General features: G+C 36.8%; 1 protein-coding gene across 1 annotated transcript in view; it reads left to right on the forward strand.

Annotated features, from left to right (window-relative positions):
- Serpinb7 (serpin family B member 7) overlaps window positions 1-27,933 on the forward strand; it is a 52,769-nt gene that overhangs the window by 16,133 nt on the left and 8,703 nt on the right. The window contains exons 2-4 of the mRNA XM_050119769.1: window positions 14,108-14,293; window positions 20,351-20,401; window positions 20,979-21,095. Of these exons, the coding sequence (XP_049975726.1) occupies window positions 14,126-14,293; window positions 20,351-20,401; window positions 20,979-21,095 (336 nt within the window). The 5' untranslated portion in view covers window positions 14,108-14,125. The remainder of the gene's footprint in view (window positions 1-14,107; window positions 14,294-20,350; window positions 20,402-20,978; window positions 21,096-27,933) is intronic.

Genomic DNA, 27,933 nt, shown 5'->3' on the forward strand with positions numbered 1-27,933 from the left:
GTCAGAAACTCACTCACCCCAGTGATGTCTCTCCTGGTGCCTGGACCGGAACTCCTTGCTGCTAGGTGTCTCGTAAACAAAGGACCTACCTAGCTTGCTGCAGGCAGGCTAGTGGGGACAAAGGAGCTAGCACCCTCCCGTTTGCCCTGCCGATTCGGATTCGGTCCTAGAGCCCGAACAGGCTGGGCTGGGAGATGTTATGTGGTCAGAGAGGGAAGGCTCTTCTAGTTCTTTCTATTGTACTATTCAGTGACATTTTATTTATTTTGTTTGTGGTATTTGTGTGTATGTGGAGTGGAGAATGGCCTCTTATTGCTCCTCATATTATTTTTTGAGACAGAGTCTCATTTAACCAGAGACCACTGATGCAGATATACTGGAAGGCTGCAGATCTTCAGGAGAGTCTCCTGTATCTACCTCCCTGTATTTAGGCCTTTCACATGGACGTTAGGTCTCTGACTGTTTAAGCCATCTCTCACAAGTCCTCAATTTGGTTTTAAGTTTTGTTGTTTTTGATTGTAAATATTCAATTTGGTTGTTTTCATTTATTATAGGAATATTTTAAATTGGTTTTAAAATATTGTTTTCAGTTATTATTGGTTCTTTCAGTAAACAGAATTTTGTTGTACTTTCTTAATAATTTGTGTACATTTAGTCAAATTATTTCACTAATCATTAATTCTCTTAGACAAACTCCAGGGTAAGGGGAGCGGCACTATCTAAATGATTTTTGCAGCAATTAACTTTTTTGTGATCATAAATATAATTATATATGTTAATGTAATGCATCCCCTTCCTCATCTCTGATGTATTTGTCATCTTTCTCAAACTTTTTACTCCAACAAGAAAGACTTTTAAAGTCACACTTCAGATGGCAGACTCTGAATAGAAACTATGGTTATCACTGAAACTTAGAATGAAACTCTCACTAAATATGAAAAATAGAAGTAAATAGATAAACCAAACTAAATATATTGTTTGTATTTAACTTAGTCACTTGGACTGATTCCTTGAGATAGATAATAATTTTGATACCTTCATGAAATAATACATTCATTTGGGAAGTTGAAATTCCAAACTGGAAAGTAAACCTTTCCTTTCTAAAAAACTAGAGTTGAATTTTATTTATGAAGCTCTCATCATCAATGTGTTCATAAATGTCAGCAGAACTAAATCCAAAGAGAAAGGATGGTTAATTAAAGGCAATAATAATGACTCACTTGTTTTGGCATTTGCATTTGCTGTTCATTACTATTCATTATGATTGTCACTATGGCAACATGATGAAATAACATGGTACAAATAAATGAAGATCAATATAGCCTTCAGTATTTGGGTTTCTGAGAGAAGGAGATTAGCAGTCTTGACAATTGCATTCATTTAAATGTCTGAGAAGGATACGTTGTCATGTGATTTATTGCTGAGTGAAAGCTAAAGACTATTTGTTTCATAAGTAGAAGATAATCAGAAGAGTGTGGAAGAAGTAGACAAGGTAAATATTTACACAAAAACAAGATAAGTAGATTAGTCAAATTCATTTGTGCCCAGCCCTCCAAACACTCACAAAAATGTACTAAGGAATAAAAACAGACAAAACATGCAATCACTTAAAATGAATGCATACAAGTACAATGTGTAATTAAGTCCTGGAACTTGCTCCTTCAAGATTTTATTCAAATAAATAGCTCAGATCAGCCCAAAGGATATAGTAAACACTACACACACACACACACACACACACACACACACACACACACACACACAGCTTCAGCTTTCAGGCAATGTGTTGGCTGATTTTATGATGTGCAGAGTATTTCCCTTAGTTTGAAAGAATTATTTTAATCAAGCGATTTCCTCATCATTATTGTGCTTTTTGTATTACTCTCTGTTTGCCAGAGAAATTTTACACTCTCAGTCTAGCTACAGTTCTTTTTCTTTTGAAACACATGGAACTGAATTCAGGGCCTCATTGGTGCAAGCAAGCATTCTGCTCCCAACACCCTGTTCCTTGGCATAACTACATAGCTACAACTGTGTTTTATATCTTAGGGTTTTTTTTTCTCAAATGTGCTAGTAGCTCTCATGTAATCTGTGTTTCCATTGAACATATTTAATTTGCAGCTTCCATTACAGTCATTTCCAAAATCTTATAGTCTGTCAAGTTTTTTTTTAGCTTCTCTTTTGTTAGCCTACAGAGTTTGTCAACTTATTTATTTATTTTCCTAAAACAGGGTTTCTCTGTAGCTTTGGAGCCTCTCCTGGATCTCACTTTGTAGACCAAGCTGGCCTCGAATTTACAGAGATCCATCTGTCTTTTCTGAGTGCTGGGATTTAAGGTGCACACATCTTAAGCAGCTACAAGAATTTGCAGGAGCGAAGCAAATGGACTGATATCTATGGTCCTGAAGCAAATTCTAATTTGGAAAACAGTGAAGAGACTTGTTTCTTCTCTTTATTGTGCTGTTTTTAATCAGAATTTTATGGTTCATCATTTTAAATGCATGCTTGTTAACACTAAACCATAATACATAACTTCATACACATAGTGCCTAAACTAACATTTTTGTTTTGTTTTATTCTTTGGATTGAACTGTTGCTACAGGGGAAAAAAGCATGCAACCCTACAATTTACCTCCTAGGAATAATTATTTTCCAACCATAATTCGTTAATCCTTAGTTAATCCTCATTAATGCCATCTTTCAAATATGAGATGTTTCAAGGTCTCTTGACAGCATGCTCAACATGCTTTTCTCCTTTTTCTGAAATTGATTTTTATTGAGCTCTACATTTTTCTCTGCTCCCTCCTTGCCTCTCCCCTCCCCTCTTCAACCCCAAGGTCCTCATGCTCCCAATTTACTTAGAAGAACTTGCCTTTTTTCACTTCCCATGTAGATTATATCTATGTAAGTCTCTCTTAGTGCCCTCATTGTTGTCTAAGTTCTCTGGGCTACAGAAAGGCAGTTATCACACGTACTCACTCATAGGTGGCTTTTAAACATAAAGCAAAGAAAATCAGCTTTTCTCCTTTTGATTCTATGTCCTTTGTATGGTTTAACTATTCCACATAAATGTCAAAGATTTCAAAATTAGCATCTCTTTCCCATCAAGCATTTCTTTTACCTATAGACTTAAAATTTCAAGTATATACACTATATGTTCTTAGTTGTTGAAAAAGTTGTTCCCTAACATTGGAGAAGAGAATTACTGTGGGTTTAGATAGACCATGCTATTTTATTTCTGTGTCTCTTTGTTTAAAAAGGCGAGAATGACACATTTATATATGGTATCTAAAAGCCACGCATATGTAGTGGTTCATTTGTAGAAAGCATGAGAAGGAGTATCAGACAGAAGGTGCAGGTACAGCCCAATTTAGTGGGCATCTGAAAGGGTGCCTGAAAATAGCATTCTTCATAGAGATAAGGGTGCTTTCCAGGACGAAGTGCCAATAAAGGACCAAGCAGTGTGATGAAAAACACGGGAGCCCCCTAAAGGTGGTTTCAGCTGGAAGGGAAGTTTCCTTGAGGGGAGGGGTGTCATCCACACCATAGTGAGCCTCTGGTAAGTCAGTGGAAGCAACCCACTGTAAAGCTTAAGTCGTTGTCACTTGTGTGACCTCAAATGTACTTAGAGACGGTCAAGGTCGAGGAAAATTTGGGTTATAATTGTCTGGCACGAGAGAATAATTGACATGACACTTCAGTTTCTTTCTTGGACTTCTGTCGTTTGGGGATTGGTTGGTAGTAAACAAACTGTTGCGGGCACTGGAGTGGGAGTGACTTCTGAGTAGAGTGGAGAAGAAAACACTAGCAAGCAGGCCTTTGATTAAGGCTGACCTGGTAATCCTGGAAGGATTTTCCAGTTGGTATGTTATTTCAGTCCCTTGCCTTTATTTAACCTTCTAGTCATGTGTAACTTTATTTCTACAATGAAGATAGAGGGTATGGACTTCAGTGGATTTTGAATCACTGTAGTAAGTTATCACCATAATTAGAAGAAAAAACGGGAAATCCATTCATAAGCTTTAATTTCTTTCATCTTAACAGAAACCTCCATCAGAAAGTTTACTGCAATAGCTAATTTGAATATTAGTTTTAATGATTATTCATTATTTTAGTTTTTTCTACAATTACAATGGTTATAAGGCATCATGGGGGCAATCAATAGCTAATTGATTTTTTAGCAGACAAGCTCTCTTTCTTAATTGGAAAGAGGCAGAAGTGAAGAAAATGAGCAAACATCTCTATGGTAGTGTTTAATTCTGGCAGCCTGTTACAATAGAGGGTGCAGTCACCTTGCTGACATTAGCTGTTCTTTGGAAGGGATTCAGCTGCATGAATTTGGATACCACTCCTTCTGTGTGTGGTAGGCTGTGGTGGTTGTAACACCAAACTCAGTGTTTTAGTGGGAGATCCTGGAATAGGAAAACATCTTTTTCTTTTTTTGAGAAGACATCGAGTTTATTGTTCAGTCTGTGATCATGAACTGACTAAATAAAGACACTTTTATTTATACTTGAGCAAAGCTTTTAGAAGACGGGCTAATATTCTTTGAGAGATTGAATAAATTTTGAATAATAATCAATTTCACAATGCTTTTCTTTTTTAACAGTCTTACATTTGTTTATTTATTTTTTAAAATTTATTTGTTTATTAAAAGTTTCCACCTCCTCCCATTTCCCTTCTACTCCCCCACTCTCCCTCCCCCTCCCTCTCCAGTCCTAAGAGAAGTCAGGGTGCCCTGCCCTGTGGGAAGTTCAAGGCCCTCCCCACTACAACCAGGTCTAGGAAGGTGAGTATCCAAACAGACTAGGATCCCACAAAGCCAGTATATGCAGCAGAATTAAAACCCAGTGCCATTATCTATCATTGGCTCCTCAGTCAGCCCTCCATGTCAGCCACATTCAGAGAATCCGGTCCGATCACATGCTTGCTCCTTCAGTTCCAGTCCAGCTGGCCTTGGTGGGCTCCCATTAAATCAATCCCAATGTCTTCGTGGGTGGAAGCATCCCTAGCGGTCCTGACTTCCTTGTTCATGTTCTCCCTCCTTCTGCTCCTCATTTGGACCTTGGGAGCTCAGTCCAGTGCTCCAGTGTGGGTCTCTGTCTCTATCTCCATTCATCGCCAGATGAAGGTTCTATGGTGATATGCAAGATATTCATAAATGTGGCTATGGGATAAGGCCAGTTCAGGCACCCTCTCCTCTGCTGCACAAGGACATAGCTAAGGACATCTCCTTGGATACCTGGGAACCCCTCTAGAGCCAAGTCTCTTGCCAATCATAAAATGAATCCCTTAATTAAAATATCTTCTTCCCTGCTCCCATATCCACCCTTCCCCCATCTCAACCATCCCATTCCCCCAAGCTCTCTTCAATCCTTCCCTTCTCCCTTCTCTCTCCCAATCTCCTTTTCCCCTCACCCTACCCTACCCCCTTGCTCCCAACTTTTGCCTGGCGATCTTGTCCACTTCCAGTATCCAGGAGGATAAATATATGTTTTTCTTTGGGTTCATCTTCTTATTTAGCGTCTCTAGGATCATGAACTATAGGCTCAATGTCCTTTATTTATGGCTAGAATCCACTAATGAGTGAGTACATACCATATTCATCTTTTTGGGTCTGGGTTATCTCCCTCAGTAAAGTGTTTTCTATTTCCATCCATTTGCATGAAAATTCAAGATGTCATTGTTTTTTTTTTTTTTTAAACACTGAGTAGAACTCTAACATGTATATGTGCCACACCTTCTTTATCCATTCTAGAACTACATCTTCTTTGTGTGGCATGTTCATAGAAACATCTTTGTGTGGCAGTCGATTGGACATCTTTGGTACATCTGGTCACTTTTCAGGGTACAAGTTCCCCTCGTTGAACTCCAGCCTTTAGGGTAACAGGGCAAATCTGGGCGGTGTGGTGTGACTTTCCACTGCCAGTCAGTAGGGTGGAGGACAGGCTGGCAGAATGACAAGAATGAGCTAACTTGCCCAGTTTCAGGCTACCTGACACTTTCTCAGTTCAGGGAAGAGTTTGGAGAGGTCGAGTGTAGTGATCAACTCCACAGATACTTCTCTGGAAAATTACTAGCCCCTCAGAAGAAGGAGTAAGCATGGACAACAAATGGTACAAAAGGAAGCCAAAGTTAGGGCCACAGAAGAGCATTTGAGTATAATGAATAATAAAAATGGTGTCTCAAATTCTGCTTTAGATGATTATTTCATGCCAATTTTACCAAGGGAGGAAAGATTGGGCCATAAGAGATCAATGCCAAATTATAATAAAATTGAATATTAAACTTTGAATTAGCTGTTTTTAGTTTCCAGATAGTCTTGTAGACTGGAAAGTTATAAGATGGGATCATGAACACTGTTTTCTTGATTTATTTGCAAGATTATCTTTAAACTATTTTACTATAAAGTAGAGATGGGAAATTGCCTTCTTAAATCTCCTTCACATCCAAACTGAACAAACCACATAATGATCACCTTAGTCAGATACTATTTTGAAACCTTATGGAAACCTAAATGCTTGTAAACTTCTGTGGGACAGTGCTGTGCTCTGAGTCATGAAGGATCCACCCCAGAAGTGACATGTAAGCATCAATGAGCAACTGCATGGGAGACAGCACCTAGGGACAGTCTTAAGACCCAATTTTAATGGTGTTTAACAAGTTTGATTAGAAATGACTACTTTGGTTTCTTAAATAGTGGAAAATGAGGTTCTTATTTTAGCCCCCTGCTTCTTTGCTCAGTGGATGGTGTAGACATTTGGTGCTGGAAAGTCCAGAGCAGGGTGGAGAAGTTTTGCTTGTAATTGTGGTTATCATCACTGCTTCCATGTGTACGGATGCTGTTGTAAATACCTTGCTGTTTTTCATATTCAAATATGCCTCTTTTTTGTCCATACATGCCTCTCTTACCCACTATTGTGGGTGACTGCCGAGTTCACTACTGAATCTCAAGCCAGTTGTACATGTCAGAGGCCATGTGCACAGTTCTAAAGTATCTCTAGGTTGTTTGCTTGGAAGAATCCCTTTCTGCTTGTGCAGTTTGTATGACTGGCAGTTCTTCTGCTTAGACTTGGGATTGCAGAAGGAGTTCAGTGAGCCTCTGCCATAGGCTGTAGCTGTTAGCCCTCTCAGCTGCATTGTGCACACTTCTCAGGACCTGGTCATCCTTAACTCAGGATTCCAGTCTACTCCCTATCAAAACTTTATAGCAGAATTAGAATTTTATCAGCTATATACATTGAGCCATGGGCCTAACTTTTATTTAGTTCCTTCATTGCTTGGAGAGATTTTTAAAAAATTTGATGTTGCTTTTGATGTATTCACATAACTTCACAGAAAGAACATTTCCAAAAATAACCAATACCTTTATCCAAATTCTGTATTCAAGGAAACCTCTCTCCTTCTCATGGGGACTAAGGCAACTATTTACTCTGAATGGTGGGTTCACCCACAGGAACATCCTCATACACATACCCTTCCTGGATTGGTCTTTGGTAGGTTATCACACTGCAAGGATATTTTTGTGGTGATTATTTAGTTTATAAAACTAAGTTCTATGTCCTGATGAAGAGATTTTAGACATTAAATGATGGCATAATTGAGGGAACTAGGTCATCTTCTGGTGAGAATTGAATCTGTTCTGTGTGGAGCATGGTTTGGAGATGTCCTAGATAAGCAGAAGTCTCCTGAGGGACCTAGAATATTATCTGATGAGAATTGGATCTGTTCTGTGGAGCATGGTTTGGAGATGCCCTAGAGACAAGCAGAGGTCTTGTGAGGAGACTTGTACCTGAAGGAAGTGGGTGAGTCTTTATAAATGTCCATCTTGGACCAAGGGAGTTCAGGATACTGATACTAGGAATCTTAGGAACACTGAGCTAGATTGGTGAGTCTTTTTTCTTTTCTTCAACAGCATCTTCTGTACACCTCAGCTACCTCTTCTCCCTGCCGTTTGTGTTGAATGTTCAGTCTCATCTGCCTAAACTTCCCAGTCCTCCTGTGATTAAAATTCTATGTAGAAACTGTTGTATTATTTTCCCAAGAGGTGCAAAATTACCCAGCAGAGGGATATTAGTTGCAAAACTCTACGGTTTGTGCAATAAATTGCTATATAAAAATGGGTGAAGTGACCAAGACTTTCACTGTAATAATATATGACATATAAAAAAGGACAAAGTTGTTGACAGAATGAAAATAAAGGGGGTGGGATTGAAATTATCAGGGCCTTATTCTATAAGTAAGATAATATATATATATATATATCACCAAATTAATTTGAATTATTATTTGGTAGATTAAAAATTGAGCCACTAAAAAAATTAAATAACTTGTTCATGGTCACAGCTGGTTGAGTTGCCTAGCTGGAACAATAACGCTAGAGCTAGTAATTTATTCTTTATTTTGTTTCCAGGTTACATATGGTTTAAATAATGAAGAGTCCAGATGCAAGACCCCCAAGCTTGTCTTGTGAAACAGCCATTCATTCATACTTGCCCCACTTCCCCCACTTTTCCTCACACCTACTGCAAGTAACAGCACTCAGCTGCTTTGAACTGTGTCTTGTTCTTCAGATGTCTGACCAGCACGCTAACATCACTCAGTTTTGCCTTTTGCTAATGGCTATCTCTGGACATCACTTCATGTGAAAGCATGATGTATGTGTTTAATATTCTACTCTTCACAGCACTCTCTAAAACCTCACTGTCTTCCCTCCAGAGAAATATATCACACTTTCTATTTGTATTCAGTATTTATCACAAGCGAGAGACGTTTATCCAGAGGAGCTCTGGATGTTGTCTTATGATCTGTGCTTCAGAGCAGAGTCCTTGCCTTGTGATGGCAATGGTGACCACATTATCTTTCCTATGTGTTTGATTTCTGTTGTCACTTCGCTGCTTTATTTCTCTTCTGAGGAACACAGCTGCCTCTCTCCATATGTCCAGTGGTCTGAGAGAACATTCGTTTCAGAAAACCTTAAATTATCAAGTTTATTCCATGTTAGTAGTAAGCCATACAATTAAAATGAAGACAGTGCTGGAATTGCAGGACTAACGTATGAGGTCAACTCAGAATCACTAACTAAAATATAAGCTTGCTTCTCGAGAAAGAGTCAGCTTATTGTCTTTCTCAAATGCAGTATTCTCTAGTTCCCAAGTTGCTAGAAAATGAGTCTTTGGGGAGGCACTCCACTGCATTTCTTGTCATCTGCTAAAACTGAAAGAGGAGGGAGGCAGAGAAGACAGCAATGTCACAGATCAGACACTGAAGTTCATAAGTAAAATATACACATGTTAAAAATACTGTTAAATAACATGTTAAAAATACTATATACACATGTTAAAAATACTGTTATAATAATTTCAGATTCATTCAGTTTCGTGAAAAATATCTATTCTGACAACTTTGAATTGAAGTCATAGTTAATTACAGATTTTCTTCACTTTGCTTTATGAAAGACCTGAGCACAATTTCACTCAGTGGAATTATTTTTAAAGTATTGTGGTCATCACAGTAGGAAAAAGGGAGTGTCTGAGTCAGAGGCTTTATATTTCAGAGTAATGCAGGGAACTCTCCAGACTCACCCAACCAGCTGCAACTTCCTCTATGAAGACAGTCAGGTAAATGCTCCCAGTGTCCACAGTGTAAAGGAGAGAGAGAGAGAGAGAGAGAGAGAGAGAGAGAGAGAGAGAGAGAGAGAGAGAGAGAGAATGAGTGAATCTTGCTACTTCTCTGTATTTGAGACATTACATGCATCAAGGTTTCAAAATGCTCTCCAGTTCTCTCTGGTTTATGACTTCTCCAGACTGGTTTTGACTTGCTATTATCATGGAAAATGGTGCTTGCCAGTGTGGAAAATCAATTATCAGTCAAAGTTTTGTGTTCAGTTTTTAAATAGATAAATTGAGAATTACATACACATCTAATTTTGATTTCCAGTGTTCTTATTTACATCACTATATGTTGGAATTTGCCAATTCTTTAAAATAGAATTAATAGAATTAATAAACACAGGCTTAGAAGTTTATCTAAGTTTAAACTTTTAAAACCATGGAAATATTTGAGAATATTTGTAGTGAGCAGCAATTTTTTTGCAATATAATATTTAGAGTACTGGTAAGAAATAAAAATAAAATTTGTTTAGGAGTTATTCTGTCCTCATATATAATTTAATTTCAATAATAATAACCAATTAATTTTTCTTTAATAATTTAAAATTAGTCTAAGATTACATATGATTTTACTGTGCAGTTAAACCATGTATCATATCAATTAGATACAATTTTAGGACCATGAGACAGAGTCATTCTAATTCCATGTTTTATTGAGGTTATTTTATGTCTAGGTTTGTTTATGCTTCATTTTAAAACTATTTTCTTAATAGTTTAATTAGATTATTAAAACAAAGCTTTGGCGATATTTATATTTTGGGGATTTTGCTTTTGGTTTTCTCACAACATATAGTTGTCAGAGGAGAGAAAACACACTGCCAGAGTGAAACTTTCTATAGGCAACCAAGTAGCTTTTCAGGGGGCTGTAATTTTTGTCTGAAATTTGGAATTTAAGACATTACGTAAGAAGTTTCTATTTTGCATTGACTTTAAATTATGAACTTTTAAATTATTTTGTAATTTTATACAAAGCAGACGTGTCTGTGCAAGAAACACAAGAATGTGGGGTTTGGGGATTAAATGAAAAATTCCTCTCTCTAGTCAAATTCTTTTATGATTGAAAATATTTTTTTTGTCATTATACCATCTCAACAACAGTGTACTGACTGTAGGGACACCTTCTGTACTTAGTGTACTGGGTGATAAGGCAGGGACACCTTCTGTAGCCTGAATCCAAGTTAATTTCCGTGACAGTTGCTTAGTTATATACCTAAGCGCCAAATATTTGCTACTCACTGGTATTTTTTAAACAGTATTTTTTTGTTGGCATTTTACATGTTTATTTTTAAGTTGCTGAAAAATTATTATAGGAGAAAGAAAAGCTCTTCTGATGCTAATTTTTACACATTTCTCAGCATTTGGAACATTGGAGCATAAAGTCACGGAGTCAGTCTTAAGATGTCTGTTTGTCAATGGAATGCAGTCTTCACCTTCAATGAGGAGGAGTCTTGCTTTCATTTCATGAACATGGAGTCCCCTTTATATAGAGAAAGTTAAAAAATCAGTTATGCAAAGTAGAATTTTTCTGAATTTATCTTCAGCATGTGTGAGCCTGTTTGTATAAGAGCGATGGAAGGTATTTACAGCTATCCATCATTTTAAAAGTTAGGGTTTCAGGATTTCTTATTGTCTAGGAATGTCTTGACTCATCTTTTTTCGTAATAACTTTTTATCAGTATGATTTCTATGCCATGAAATCTACTTTATCTGATGAAATTAGTTACATAACTTTTTTTCCAATGAGCAAATTCCTGTGTTTCTCTTCTTTCCTTTTTGATAAAATGACAATTTTGTGAGATGTTACCATGTTGACTAAATGTTTTATTGTTTGGATTGTAAAGAAGAATAATGTTGAAAAGTCAGAAATGATTCTTTTACCCAAAACTGTAAATCAGTAAGACATAGTTTGTAAAGAATCGGAGGAACTGGCATTTTACTTGTGATATAATTTTACCTGATGGCCTCCATGGGTAAAAACCCCTTTAGTTTCTTTTTAATCATTCTAGCCTGCACTGTGTCCAGAGTTTTTAACAAACCAATGGACACAAACAATCTCCCGTATAACCGGAAGGATTGCTGTGCTTTTGCTGTCTCGGGGCTTTCTCAGAGCGCTGCCTTACTTTTGCACCGAGGCTCTGCCGCCAACCAGATCTTTCCGAAAAGAGAGGTTCTAAACACACCATCCTTGGGGAAGTAATGACATTCTTATGCGTCTAACTTAGTGAAAGACATAGCTGCATGTCTCATTTTTATACTTCATGATTTTATTTATTTGGTTCATAATTTTTCAAGCTATAGTTGTGATGCTCTTTCCCAAGACCAAAATACAATTAAGTCCCTAAAAGGTTCTGAGACCATGGACAATGTCAGTGTCACTCGGTGGTTTGTCACTACCAAACCCAGAGCCCTAGTTTGTATTTGTCTTCTTTTCTTTTGCTAGAATCTTTTATTTGTGGTGCTAATGACAGTCTCTTTTTCCTGTATTAGTTGGATAAAATATGAAATAAATTTAGTAATTTTCTGGGTAATTTTTTATCTGGTTTTGATTTTAAAATTGCTAGATAACCTAGGGCTTTGTTTGTTCTAGGCCACTGAACTTCACTCTTAGTTCTCAATAACACTTTCCTTCTCCTTCGCTAAATTACACTTTGTTATATTTTTTTTGCTGATTTTTTTATTTGTTTGTTTTGAGACAGGTACTCACTGTGTATTCCTGGCTGGTCTGGAGTTCACTGTATAGACCAGGTTGGCCTTGAATTCAAATAGATCTGCCTGTCTTTACCTCTGGAGTACTGGGGTTAAAGGCATGAGCCACTACATTCAGCCTCCTAAATAATTTGTATTAAAAAAAATAGATTTTTTTTTCTTGGAATAAAATGTGTGTGTAATGTGATTGATTTTTTTTTCTTATTCTATGTTCCTGGAATGTAACTTATAAAATTGGCATTTTAGAATATTACTTTGTGCTACCTATGTCTTCTTCCTGGAGATGGTCTTTATCTCCCATACTTTTGCTATGTCTTCTTCGTGGAGACGGTCTCTATTTTCCATACTTTTGCTTCTCCCACTTGGTGACTGATATAAAGTTCTTCCCCAGTTCTAGAGTAACAGGTGGCAACATGCATGCTTTTCTGCTGCACATTATTGCTATAATTCTAAGATCATTTCACGGAATAAACTAGAAGTTAGTTTAGAAGAATGAAAAATTTGCTCCAGTTCATGCAACTGTTACAGTAGACTTGACACAGTGCTGGGCTCCTGAGTGGCTGCCATGCTACCAGGTGAACTAGTACTCAAGGAGAGTGGTATAGAGCAGCCATTCAAATTCATTTAGTCTAAGCCAGGTCCCCTGTGACATTGGATTACTAAACTGTGGAGAAAGTCTTCAAAGACGCACTGAGTGTGTCCCTGGGGAACTCTAGGGTGGCGGCACGGTTCTGTATCCAGGAACAATACTATTGGAATTAGAAGATAGTTTTACTCCATGATCCTATATTTGCTATTGTAGCCTAAATGAATTTTCTAGCAAAATCTAGACCTCTGGGTTGGAAAGTCTTGATACTTGTAACAATAACTATATAATAACTATTTTTATTATTTATTTTTATATCAATAATTATTTTTCTATTAAAAAATCAGACAGGCTCAGCCTAGGTATAGTAGGGAGTGCCATAGACTTTCCTCAAAGCAATATGCCTTGCCCTCTCAGAGCAGTAGATAGTGGTGGGGGTATGTGGAGTGAATGGGAGGAGGGGAGGAAGTGGGAACTTGGATTGGTATGTATAATGAAAAAAGATAGTTTTGTTTTCTTTAAAAAATTTAAATAAATAAAAAATTAAAAAATCAGAAAATTATCTTTCAAAAGGCAAATATATTTACAAGACCAAAGATGAAGTGTGTTTAAAATTAAGATGGTTCAAAAATCATGGTGAACAATGACCCTACGAATATGTATAGAGGCCATGAGGGGGCCAGTATGAGGAAATGATATGATAAAAGGGTGGCTTAGAAAACAAAGGCTATGTTGAGCAGACTGTGAGAATAGAGGATTTCTTGCAGTCAGTCATATGTTTAGTTTACAGTCTATCTGAAATCACTAAGTGCATGAATGTGCATCGTGAAAACAGGTCAGCAAGAACCACTGAGGATAGAGCACCCATCAAGGAAAAATTAGGATTATACTCACAATGCAAATAGGAGAGCTTGGTTTTTCTGCTGTGTCAGGGTGAAGAAAGGGAACGTATTCTGTATTGTTGCCAAGCAAATTTTAGAGTATTAGAACCAAGGATGCAGGACCAAAGGAATCATCTCTTCCTGTTTCCAGCTATTTGGTAATTGCTCACAAGGGTGAAGAAATGAAGTTTTGAATTAATAATAATAAGCAAACATACAAACAAATGTGCTCTGAGATAATTTAACTCTCCATTGACCTCTAGGCAACACTGGGTTTCACAATGGCCTCCCTTGCTGCAGCAAATGCAGAATTTGGCTTCGACTTATTCAGAGAAATGGATAACTGTCAAGGAAATGGAAATGTATTCTTCTCTTCCTTGAGCCTCTTCACTGCCCTGACCCTAATCCGTCTGGGTGCTCGAGGTGACTGTGCACATCAGATTGACAAGGTCAGTGTTGGATTTCCCAATCATTCATAGGGGTGAACTGTTTTCTTCAAGAGAATATATAATGCTAAGCCTTAGGCTTGACTTGCAGGTCTTGGTTTTTAGTTGGGAAGAAGCAGAAATAAATCTCAGATGCTTTTACTGAGCACATTGCTTCTAAAAGTCCGTTCCTTTGATAGTAGCAGCTGCATCAATGAGACAGCTTATGGAGTAAATTATTAGGTGTGGGCCAGCTCTCTGGGTTTTAGGACATTCTCTACGCACACACTAATGCTTAAACACCACTGAATGAGTAGTTTAGGTATGATAGAATTTGGCAGAGCATCCCATTTTAGTTTTGTTTTGTTTGTGGTGTTGGGTATGGAACCTTTATACTTGCTAGACAAGTGTTCAACCACAGTCTGATGCCCTAGTTTAGACACTGATCACCTGAACACAAATGACAGTCATATACACCAGATAATAGGAGGCTACCTAAACAGTATTTACAATCACCACCTTCTTTACCACCTCCAGCAAGTGCTTATTAACATACCCTTGTACCGCTCTGAACTGTGACGGTTAATGTTTCCTTCCCATCTCCTAGGAAATCATCAGAGAAATTCAGCCATTCAATAGCAGTTGCCTTGCAGGTTTAAAAGCCACCCATTTCTGACTCCATTTGTACTTACTGTTTTAGTTCAGTGTTGTTGAGGGTGTTTTGTGTCTGTCATTTACACTGCAACGATTCTTCTCTTTCTCTGCCTAACTCAATGAGTCTGACGTTAGTGGGCAGCTGAGTGGGGTACTGGCAGTTCATTAGTAGACAGAGGAATTTACAGTTGAGTCCACAGAGGACCACATAAAGTGCCAGCAGTGACAACTACCTGTTGATGACATCATCAGCTGTAACCTCTGGAAGAACCCCCACAAATATGGTTTTATTTGGTATTCTCAATAACATACCGAAGTGTTGTTATTATTTTGTTTTTATGGTGAGATTACCATGCCAGCTGTGTGGCGTTAGATGTCAAACCTGTGAGTCAAACTCTATGACCTTTCAAGAATGGTTTCTCAGCTGCATCCTGGGGAACAGCCACTGTCTGCTGGAGTCTCCTTGCTGATATCTATAGCATCATCATTCTGTCTCATGCACGCTGTGTCTATAGCTGCTGCTATCACACCATCCCACAAGAAACAAGAGATGAAAACACGAACTACATCTATAGAGCCAGTTATGGTTCGTTCCTGCCAACTTTTAGTCTATTGCATCACGCCTTAGTCCTGCTCCAGTTAACGTCTCTGTACAGCATATTCTCATTGGCACTATAGACCCTGTGTTTACATTTCAGGGTTCAACCAATGAAGTTGCAATTCATAACTTCCTTGTACATGTCTATGAAAAGCACTGTCAAACAACCAATGGTCATTATTCTCTTAATGCTCAAAGAATCACAGCTTGGTTTTGTTCACTTTCATTATTTTATTTTAATTTTTTTGAAATATTTGTCTTATGTATTTCATGTATGTATAATGCTGGCACACATGAGCCATGGCATACATGTGGAGGTGAGAAGATAACGTGAAGTACTGGTCCTTACTTTCCACTTCTTTGAGATATCTCTTGCTTATTTCCACCATATAATGCCAGGACAGCAGGGGAAAGCTTACTCAGAGTGTCCTTTCTTCACTTCCCAACTGAGAAGTGCTGGAACTATAGACTAGGAAGTTCCTGCACCCCAGTTTTATGTGGGTTCTGGGGATTTACATTCAAGTTCTCATGTTTGAGAAGCAAGTACTTTACCCAGGGAGCAATTTCCCTAGCCTGGCATTGCTGTCTCTTTACAGTAGAAATGTCTTTAGTCAAACTTGTAGGTTTAATCAATCCTTTCTCCAAACTCTATAACTTCTTTGCTTTTTGACACACTATTGTGCAGGACAATTCTGTATTCTGTCAGTTATGTTTTAAATAAATGCTGATTGGCCAGTAGCCAGGCAGGAAGTATAGGTGGGACAACCAGACAGGAAGTAGAGGTGGGGCAATGAGAACAGGAGTATTCTGGGAAGAAGGAAGCTCTTCCTGCAGTCCTGTCCAGCCACTGAAGAAGCAGGATGTGACCTGCCCTACTGAAAAAGGTACTGAGCCATGTGGCTAACATAGGTAAGAATAATGGGTTAATATAAGTTATAAGAGTTAATAAGAAGCCTGAGCTAATGGGCCAACCAGTTTACTATTAATATAGACCTCTGTGTAATTTCTTTGGGGCTTACTGGCTGTGGGAACTGGGCAGGAAAGAAACCCCAACAAGATGGCCCTCATTTTACAGTGCTGTATTGAGGTTGGCATTTCTGGCTCATGTGAGGCCTCTACTACTCAGGGTTTGGGCTTTTACAGGACTGATGTCAAAAATCAGCACACTTGAGGTTTTGCTGTGTAAATCCTCTGAAGACAACTTCCATTCCCTGAGAAAGACAGAAAGTAGAACTGTTTAGAAAGTTGTATATATGCCTCATGTTGTTCACTTAGCTCTGACTTTCATATTCATCCCAGTACAGAAGAGTGAATGTTTCTCATCTCCTTTGCCTGATGTTGATTGCTTCTCTCTCACATTTGATCTTTCTCCCTGGAAAGTCATGAGTTTGGCCAATTCTGAATGAGAAAGGGAATTTGATGTTGTTCATCATCAGGGCTCAGTGCTAGGGAGAAAACAATACAAGAGTTAATATGTAAAGCTGAAGCTGTCCCCTGATGTCTGCAGAGATCCAACTTGCAAACTTGAAATAATTGTTGATCTGTATATCAAACTTGATTTGTTGATTTTTTTCTATCTTCAATGTATCTCACATTACCATACCAGATTAAGAACAGTTTCCAATTGTCTATAGCCTATTGAAATTAAGGTTGATAGAGTCTTTGTAAGGCTTCATACTTATTTTTGAGTTGTTCCGTCTTCACCTAGTCAATAGGTTAATCAAGAGTCCAACGAGGAAAGCCTTCACAGAGATACTAACACTGCCCATTTTCTTGAAATTTCCATATACATATTATTTCATATTCAGCTTCAGAATAGCTCCAGTCTGAGAAAAGAGGACGTTAGTTGTTGTTTCTTATGGGAAACACAATTCAGAGTTTAGGAGTCATGAGCTGAGTTGTAGGACTGATCCACACTGGCTAGCAGTTATCTAACTTTTCTTATTAGCTGTTGGAGAAACAAGTAAGTTGTTCCAGCAGTCTCTGGGCTGTCCCTCCACAGTACCATAACCAGTCATCATATGAGCAGGACATTTTCCCACTTCTGAGGGGAAGGAAGGTTTTGCATTTCAGATGTCTAGATCAAAATCTATAAAGACTTGGGCACAGAAACAGTTGTTGGAAAGGGCTGTGAGAGCCACACTGGAAAAGAATAGAAGTCTATTCCTGATTAAGTTCACACAGTCGTAAGATCATAAACTATTGCTCAAATTATGATTGACTTTCAGATCTAATATTTCTTAGATATCATTGGCTGTCTTTCACTTTTACATAATAATGCCTAGATAATTAATGCTATATCTGCTTCCTAGCTGATTAAATACATTTTAAAATATTTTTTATTTTTAGTATTTACATAAATTGAATAATTCATTATTAAGCTGTTTCTCTAGAATATATAAAATAGATAAAAATTCTTTCATTTTATATTTATTGAATTTACTCTAATTTCCAGTTCATGGTACTTATCCCAATGTATGGTCTGTAATTTACCCAAGCCAACACTACATGCAACTCTAACTTTTCTGTGAGCTAACACACACACATAAATCACCAAGTCTCACTTTCATATTTTATCTCATCAAGATTGCTCTTTGTAAAATAATAATAATAATCATAGTAATAATAATAATAATTCAACTTTAAAATAAAAATTTAACTAAAAAACAATAATTATATATGTAAATATATCCATGAAGTACAATGTGATGTGTTGATCTTTGCATATATTATAGAATGGTTAACTAAGACTAACACATTCATTACTTCAATGTCATGTGTTGTTGTTGTTTAATAAATCCTTTATACTTAGCATGTGTGGACAAGCATTCTCTGATAGATTTCTATGGTATGAACCCTTGAATGTCAAGCCCTCACCATAGCAGTTTATCAAGCTTACAGATTTAAGACAAGAAAATCCTAAGAACTAACTACTGCATCAAAAGTTTCCGAGGATCTGTAGCTCACAGGTCCCATAGGTTTTTAGTAAACACTGAGAACTTTATAACTGAGCATGTCATGTATGATTACTCACCGTTGAAACAAATTTCTCTTTGTGAGGAATTAAAGATTATCAAAAGTGCATTTTAAGTCTACGATGGTTTTTAAAACTTGACATCATAAGGAAGTTTTGAATTGGGCATAAGATATTAATTTTTCATTTTTATTCAATTATAAATACAACATATTTCTATTCTAACTATATCCTTTAATATTAAAATTTCCAAACTTGAGGCATGTAAGAATTTCTTAAACTTTGTAGACACAATCTTGAATTACACAGAAAAAGTTGAGAACCCCCTACCAGAAGCTACCAAAATTAGCCCTAGTCAAGATTCCATAATAATGCAGAAGGCAAGTTGTGGGGAGAATGGGAGCAGGCTGGAAGATGGACTTTGATAGAAGCTTCGGAGATGAAGAGCCATAACCACACGTATACTACCACAAGATTATCCTCTATCAGTCAAAACTGCCCCTTATCAAATTAAAATCACATTTGATTCAAGAATATATTATTTAACTTGTCAACACAAATGAATACCCGAAATAAACCTTTTTAGTATATGCATGGTACAAGAGAACATGTAGCTATGAAGAATAAGACAGAATGTGAGCCAAAGCCTGGGTTTCTGCACTGAGAAGGCATTTATTAGGTAAAACAAGGCATGTATTCACATAATTTTAAAGTTGCTATTATTAATAACTTGATTATTGGAGAAAGTTTATATGTGGAGAATCTCAGAAGACTGGGAGCAGACAATGAGGAGGGAAGGAATAGTTTAATGTTCAGTTGGTGATGATATTTTGTCTGAGGACATGACAAATTAAAACAGTACTACTTTGTGGTGGAATTTGAAGACGTGGAGAAATTATAGTTGATAGAAAATGTTAATGAATTTCATGTTCCAGAATTCATTTAAATAATGAGAACGAAGGCAGAAACTGGTAGGCAAGACTTAAAGAAACATTAAACAAACCCACGAATTGGTGATGTAATGAGTACTGACCCAAATGCTCCAACGAACCACCAGGTTATTCCAAAGTAAGGCTTGGGTGTTCCACGGCTCCCAAAATACTATTGTCCTATCCTGCAATTCTTGTAGTGACCACTGTGCTAGTGTTTCAGTAGAACATAGTGAAAACTATTGAGTTTAACTATGTGCATCTGCAGTACAAACGTCCTGCTGCTGAGTCAAAATACCAGAGAAAATAAAATTTAAGGTACTAAGGCTCATAGTTTCAGAGGTTTCCACCCACAGTTGCTTTGCTGACCCTCATCTCACTGCAGCAAGGGACCAAATTGAGAAAGCTCTGTCTTGTAACAAATTCCTTTCCCAAGAATCCACAAAACCAGAAATCCAGAACTAGGTTAAACCACTGAAGGAAGTTAGAGTTCTAATGCTTCGACCCCTTTCAAAATTGTCACTTCAAACCAAAGCATTGGAAACTAAAACTGTAACGCGTGAACTCTGGGGACTTTTAAGATAGAATATGGCAATGTCCGTATGCACTGGACATTTAGAGGAAGCAAGGTCACTGCGATATTTACTAAATTTATAGAAATCCCACAATTATGTCTAATCTGAGATAAGTTAGTATGTGAAACAGGAAGAAAAGGAAATGAAGTTGGAAACTAGAAGTGATTTCTGCCGGAGCCATTGGCATTTGTTTGGAGGCGTGAGAAGAGTGAGCTCTCAGATGTGGGCGATATTGAAGTGACACTTCATGAGAATTGTTAGAAATAAGTTTTTTTTTTATTTTCAAAACTTCTTGCTAACTGATCATTGCATGTATCCTGATTCTGATAATATTGTGTATCATGTTTGCAGGCACTTTACTTTAACGCCCCCTCAAGGCAAGGAGACTGCTCTAACAACCAGGTAAAGACAACATGTTCCTCAAAGAAAAAGTCAATTAGAAATTCAGTTTAAGAAAAATTCTATCTTTTGAACATGTTTTAGGGTTTTCTATCCCGATAAAACAAAGAGATCCATTTCAAACCCCCAAATGTCATGTTTAATTATATAAAAAACAAACATAATTTTGATAATTTAATTACTAATTTACCAACTTGTTTGCTTGCCAGGTTGTAGTAAAATATTGATAATCAGCCTTTCTCTTCTGTCCTTTACAGTTAAGTGAAATTATTAAATTAATTAATTTAGTTAAAAATTTAAAAAATTCAATCACTAGTTAATTAATGAACTAATATGGATCTCGAACTAATTGATAGCTTTCTATTGATAACTTTATTTCACTAAGTTGTTCAGTTTGATTGCAAACAATAAGATGAGGAAGGGTAAAGACACTGATCATATATTTGATGCTTTGCTTGCTGCTTTTGTAGCAATATTTTCCAGTGCTTATATAGAATAATAGACATGATTTATTTCATGTGTAAGTGATAATATTCATCTTTTTAGTATGAGATTGAATTTGTGTCCCTCTGTTTGAAAGTCAGGACTGCAGCATCAATTGAAAAGAGTTCTCACTGACATAAACTCATCCCATAAGGATTATGAACTCAGCATTGTCAATGGACTTTTTGCAGAAAAAGTGTTTGACTTTCATAAGGTGGGTAAAACTGTTTATCTCAGAAGGTTGCATCTACTCTAGATGTAAATCTTGTTCCATCTACTACATGAATATTATATTCTACCTTCTTATAAGCCATGAAAAAATTTATTTTATTATTCTTGCTTCCACTGTGGTCTTCAAAATATTACCTTGTGATCTAGTGAACCCACATATTCAGTGTGGTCCAACTGATGCACTTCAGACCTAGAGGCTACTGGCATAGGAGTGATGTCAGCTATAACTGAAAGTTCTGAGGAGGGATATGCAGGGAGTCCATGGCTCAGAGACAAACCACTGCTTCCTTTGAACTTCAGGGCTATGCATCATTCCCAGTGAGTTATCTCCCCTTGCCACCATTTTCTTTCTCAGCAATGATACTCATTTTTCTTTTTAGTTGTTTGTTCTCAGTGAGATTGTCTGTACATGAGTTCTTCCCAAGGAGGTGTAGATAAGGCCAGCCTTTACAGATATGGGCAGAAAAGAAGCTCAGACTCACTAAGCATTAGAAATAGGTCAATTGACTAATATTTCTGAATGGCATTGGTACTCAATGCATCATCACTACACCCTGCCTACTTGAAGGCCACGAGGTCTAAATTATAGTCTCTAAGCTACCGCACTCATCCTGCTATGGAACCTTTGGTGCAGTGACTACCAGAAGCTGTTCACTGGTTAGGACTATTAAGCAACCATGTGCCTGTATTTCTCTGGGACTTACGCTTCTCCACTCTTCACACAACCATCCATAAAACTCTGTCTCAGTGACATCACCAGGCTAATGACCTGCATCTTTGCCAACTCTCTGTGTCCCACCCAACCATTATTCCTTCAGCTGTCACCCACTCAAATTCTTTGCCCCTCCCCAGAACCGCTCCCAAATCCTTTGGTCTCCTGCCAATTAGGAAGTATTAGGCCACCTTTTGTTTTTACATCGTCCCAAAAGTTTTTTTTATGACATTTTAAGAGAACCATTCTGTGTGTCTATCATATTTGATTTTCCTATTCTTATACAGATTGCTAACACATTCTTAAGGGAATGCTAAATCATTTAAACGGAGAGTTGATTTGTCTCCTGTGCTATTGCATACAACAATCCTCATGTTTTTCTTTTTCCTGACACTCATGGGATGAAAACACACCACACTAAGAAGCACAGTGAAGGCAAGATTTGGTCAAGAATATGGGAAATGGAGAGATCCTTTGTAGAAATAACCAGGCTAGCTAAGGATAAAACAACTACATTTTATTCATTATAAGAGAAAAACTCACAAAACAGGAAATTAGAAATCCAAGCACAGCAATGTCCTATGGAAAAAAGCACAGAGAGGGCACATGTGGAGGTGCATACCTTTTACCCTGGGTCCCAGCGAAGCCACGCCTTAACTAAGACCCACCTCTTAAAGATGGTTGGCTAACAAGGTTTTCCATCAATCATAGTTTTTAATCAAAATAGAATTATGTCCCTTTCCTACCTCAATTTATTTCCTTTGGTCCTTCCCAAGTCCCCTACCTCCAGCTGTTCTTTTACCTTCCCCATTCTCAAATTGATAGCATTTGATTATTATAGTTATGTGCATACAAATATGCATGTATGTTGCTTGTTTGTATATTGCTTCAAGAGTGACCTCTTTGCATTGAACAACCAATAAACAGGATAATCCACGGGAGAGGAGCATTTTCCTTCTCTCAGAAGTCATTAATTACCTATAGTTCTTTGTCAAGGGGTGAGCTCCTACAAAATTTCCCCCCTTTCAGGTTCATATTTCCATTAATATTTCCTTTGTTCCAATCTTTTTATGCAGTCATTTCTAAAAGAAACTATTTCACAAAAGACTTCTTGGTATTCTGACTCTTCCAGACTTTCTACCCACTCTTTGTAGATGTTCCCTAAGTCATAGACACAGGAGATGTTTCTGTTGGGTCCGGGCTTCCCATGATCTCTTGGTCTCTGTATTACACCCAGCTGTTTTCTGTAATGGTCTTCATTTGCTGTAAAGGAAAGCTTCTTTTGATGAGGGTTGGTGTTTACACTTATCTAATGAGTATAAGGATGAGATTTATAATGTAGTCTTGAATTATGCTGATCTAGTAAAGTGGTGGAAATAGATTCTGTTCTAATGTCTCTGAACTCACTAGCCCTGGGAAACTGGCTAGGTTTTCACTACTGGACATGATTTCTCTCCTGTCGAGGGGTTCTTAAGTTTAGTTGGAAAGCTCTTGCTTACCATCAACACGTGAGAGCCACTTATTGCACCTTTATGTCTATATTGCCTAGCTGGCCATTAGCTTGGCTCTTGGTTGTTGCAGACTGTTTAATTTTTTCCTCCCTTTGGCGACTTGCATAGTGTTTTCTAGATTGATGAAAATTAGACTGTAGAGAAGAGGCTTTCCACTCAGATCTAGCTCAAATCAAATCATCTGAGTCCTAAGTGTGTGTGTCTTCAGGAATAGCAACCCACCCTCAACCCCTGAGAGACGAGCAAGGACTACACCAATAGTTTATCTTATTTTAGAAGTCAGGTGGACTACTGTGACCAGTGTCACTGTGACCACTGTGACACAGTGTGACTGTGATTCAAAAGATGGTTGTCATGCCTGGAACTGGGATTTTTGTTAGTCCAGTTTTTGTGGAAAGCACTGTCAGATCAAGGGACTTAACTACCCTTAATATATAAGTATATATGTATATATTATACACATTATGTGTAATTCTAGGTAAATATAAAATAATATGATTCCTTGAGGATTTATCAAGCATCTTTGGTGTTATTTGTCCTCTCAAACATGCAAAGTAGAGTTAATTATTCTTACTTTTCCTTTTATTTTTAATAATGTCTATATATATAAGTTTTCCTGGGGATATACACACATGAGTACAATTGCCCAAAGAGGTCAGAAGAGATCATGAAATCCACTAGAGCTGTAGTTACAGGCTTATGGTACATTCAACATGGATGCTAGGAACTGGACTTGGGTTCTCTGGAAGAGCACCTGGAAGTACTCTTAAATGGGGGCCATTGGTTCAGTCCCCCAGCTGGTGAATTTGAAAAAATATTTTTGAACTTAAAAATAATGAATTTAATCATCAGCTCAAAGCTAGGTTATTTCTAACTTTATGTTTTATTAATATTCTTTTTATTATTTTGATATGGATAAAATATTTATCTGATAATAAAGAATAAATTATACATGTAAAGAATATTACATTTAAAAAATAAAATCATTACTAAAATTCTTTGCTTTTCTAATTTTTCCTATGCCTTGGGACAGATTTCTGTAAATGACATTCCACATCCCCCAAATTCTGCTATGATTTAGATATTGTCAGTATTATTGTGGACTGGCACTTTCTACCCTAGTGTATGCTCTTCCCATAATTTTCTGTATGGTTTCTCAGCCTTCTCCTCATGCTATGTTAGTAATTTAATCTCCAAACATACTTGAAACTCAAGAACATGAAAAGCTATTTCCCTTCTGAAATTTCAATAGCAGGTTGATGTTTTCTGACTACAGAATCCTATGTTTCTTATTCTTTTAACAGCTCCATCAGTTCTTCAACTCCTGAATCATTCAATCATTTTACTTTTCCCCTTTCTCAAATGTATTTATTGTCATAACTCACTCCTCTGGGATCCATTCCTTAACCATTTTTAAGCAATGTCATTCTTCTCCAAGGAGCCATGCAAACCAGATCACTGTGGCATAGTTCCTCAGTGATTGTGCCCAGGCAACTAAATGATAGCTACAGATAACTTTAAATGTACAGTTGTTAACACACCAATGGCCACTGCATCACACAGTCTTCTGTCTCAGCTAGACCTTCACTTGTGACCTATTCTGAATAGTTAATATACTTCCTAGAACTTTCTCCTTCCATGCTTTTATAGAAATAGGTGCTTTCTCCTACTTTTTCATCTTTTCTGGTTGCTTTATATTTGTCTTCTTGTATATTATTGTTTTCAGTAATCCTTGAAATTGAAGTTGTTTGAGGATTATAATTGTATTGTATTTATTTTCAATCTACTATCTTTATATAGAAAGAAGTGATGTACTCATGTAGTTTATATGTTCCCAACATAGTCCCTTTTACCTTTGTGATTTTCTATAGATGTGAGATAGGTCATTCTTCCCTTCAGTGCCAAGCTCAGCATTATACAGTGTAAGCCCTCAAATGAGCACAATGCTTTATGCTTCTAAATGTTTTCTTCTTTGTTCTCTTATAATGAGCAATACCAATAGGCATTAGGTCATTTTTTGATGCTGCTTTTCCCCCAACATTCATATTTCATCACTAAATGTGATCTATTTAGTCTTCTTCCTACTTGTAATTCTAAATTAAAAAAAAAAAACATTAGGACAAAACAATGAAACTAAGATGGAACAGGTTGGGAAGCATATAGGGCTCAGAGGAAGATGAAGAAAGACCAGAGAGGGTAATATGAGTTAAACAGTATCATAATACATTGTATATATGTGTGAAATTGTAAAAAGAAAATTCAAATTCAAAATAGTTCTAGATAGTAGACCAAGAATAAAGAAAAAATTAAAATGAAAAATTGAAAATATATTGAAAAAATAATACACCAAAGCTTAAGGGCTACAAAATAAGAAAATTTAAGAAATAGATTCCTAGCAGTTAATACATACTTTTGAAAAAACAAAAACAAATGGGAACCAGATATTACATCAAAATAAATTAGAAAAAGATGTGCATACTAAGCGTTTACAGAAGGAAGTAAGCAAGAATAATGTAGCCTATAGAAATTAAAGAGATAAAAAAAAGAACAATTGTAAACAACTGTGAACTGAAGATTAGGGATTTTTTTGTACAAGAATACTGTCATGTTACATAAGAGCTGCTATGCTACACAAGAACACTGCCACATTACACAAGAACACTGCCAGGTTACACAAGAACACTGCAAAAATACACAAGAACATTGCCATGGTACACAAGAACACTGCCACGTTACACAAGAACACTGCTACATTACACAAAAGCACTGACATGCTATTCAAGAACACTGCCATACTACATAAGAACCCTGATAAAAATAAAATTAAGCCCAAGAACCCTTTGGAATATGAACTTTAGATGTCTTTCATAAAATATTAGCAAATAAAATTTAACAGCATATTAAAAGAAACATTCACCATGGCTAAGCAGAATTTATATCTGGGATAAAAAGATAGTTCAGTACATAGAAATCAATAAGTAGAATATGCCACATGGGAGAAATGAAGGATTAAAACCATATAACCACCTCACTAGGTACAGAAAAAAGTATTAAAAGCTAAATGTGTATAGTAAAAATTCTCAGTAAATTATGTAGAGATAGAATGTACATTCCTGTCAAAAATAAATATACTCAAGGAAAACTGAAAGAGCTTTGTCTGACATCAGTAATAAGACAATGATGACCACTCTCATCACTTAAATTTGACATATTAAATACAGTAATAAAAGAAATAAAAGATATTCAAATCAAGAAGGAAGCTGAACTGTCCAAAAGGATAGTGATTTATCATCTAACATATGTCTACATGTCAATCACCTATCTACCTATTATCTACCATCTATCTATCTATCTATCTATCTATCTATCTATCTATCTATCTATCATCTATCTATCTATTTATCTATCTACTTACCTACCTACCTATCATCTATATCATCTATCATCAATCAATCTATGTATAATCTATGTACTGTCTATCAATTGCCTATCTACTATATGTATATATAATATCTATTTATCTATTTGTTATCTAACTATCTCTAAAGGTCTGATAAAAAAAATCTCCTACAACTCCTAAACACATTTAGTAAAATTATAGTTTAGAAAGTTAGCTTATCACAAAAGTAATTTAATTGGGTGATTGATTGCAGTTTCAGAGTTTCAATCCATTGCCATCAAGGCATGGAGCAGATGGTATGCAGGAAGACTTGATGCTGTAGAAAAAAGTGAGATTTCTATATCCAGATCCAAAGGAATCAGGAAGGAATAAAGCCACTCTGCCTACCTTGGAATTCTGAAACCTCAAAGTCCACCCTAGTAATCAAACTTCCTTAACAAGGCCATACCTCTAACCCTCCCAAGTAATGTCACCCCCTAAAGACTAAGCATTCAAATATGTGATCCTCTGGGTGTCATTCTTATTCAAACTACCACAGTCTATTATGAAAAAAGTTAAAACATTAATCCAAGAAATAGATTGAAAATAAAAGGACATTTATGACCAGAGTTTTAAAAACATTTTTGGATGTTAGAAAATGTAGGAATCCTGTTGTCTCTGGAAAGAATGTAACAGAGGAGTTGGGAAAGACAAGGAGAAAATAGGTGGATGTCTTTCTAATGAGTTCTTCAGTCAGGGTTCTCTTGAGGACAGAAATAACAGGCTGCAGAGAAATTTGTGGTAAGGACTTAACTCACTTGACTGTGGAAAAAGAGAAGCCCTAAAATCTACAATTGGCAAGGCAGATGGCCTAGACGTCCTAGGTAAAAAGTTATGACTGTCTAGACCAAAGAAAAAGCCATGTACCAGTTGTAGTTCAAGGTCAAATGGTCATCATCCCAGCTCCAGCAGGCAAGCTGTAGGATGCCCTCATATGTTGAGAGGTAGAAATCTGTCATCAGTCTGATGCTTCAACTTCATACACCCTCCCTAAAATCAGCTTTCACAGAAAGGGCTAATGATAGAAAGCTTCTCCTGGGAAAGGGGAAGCGATGCTTCTGTTTCCAAGACAAAGGAACTCATGCTTTGTTCACAGATGACTATAACACCATTAGCTCACAGGAACAGCTGTAGAGGAGTTTAGGACTTGGACAAAAAA

This window comes from Alexandromys fortis, unplaced genomic scaffold (genome assembly GCF_014885135.2).
Source record: "Alexandromys fortis isolate MF-2015 unplaced genomic scaffold, M_Fortis_MF-2015_v1.1 scaffold_96, whole genome shotgun sequence".
Taxonomy (NCBI): Eukaryota; Metazoa; Chordata; class Mammalia; order Rodentia; family Cricetidae; genus Alexandromys; species Alexandromys fortis.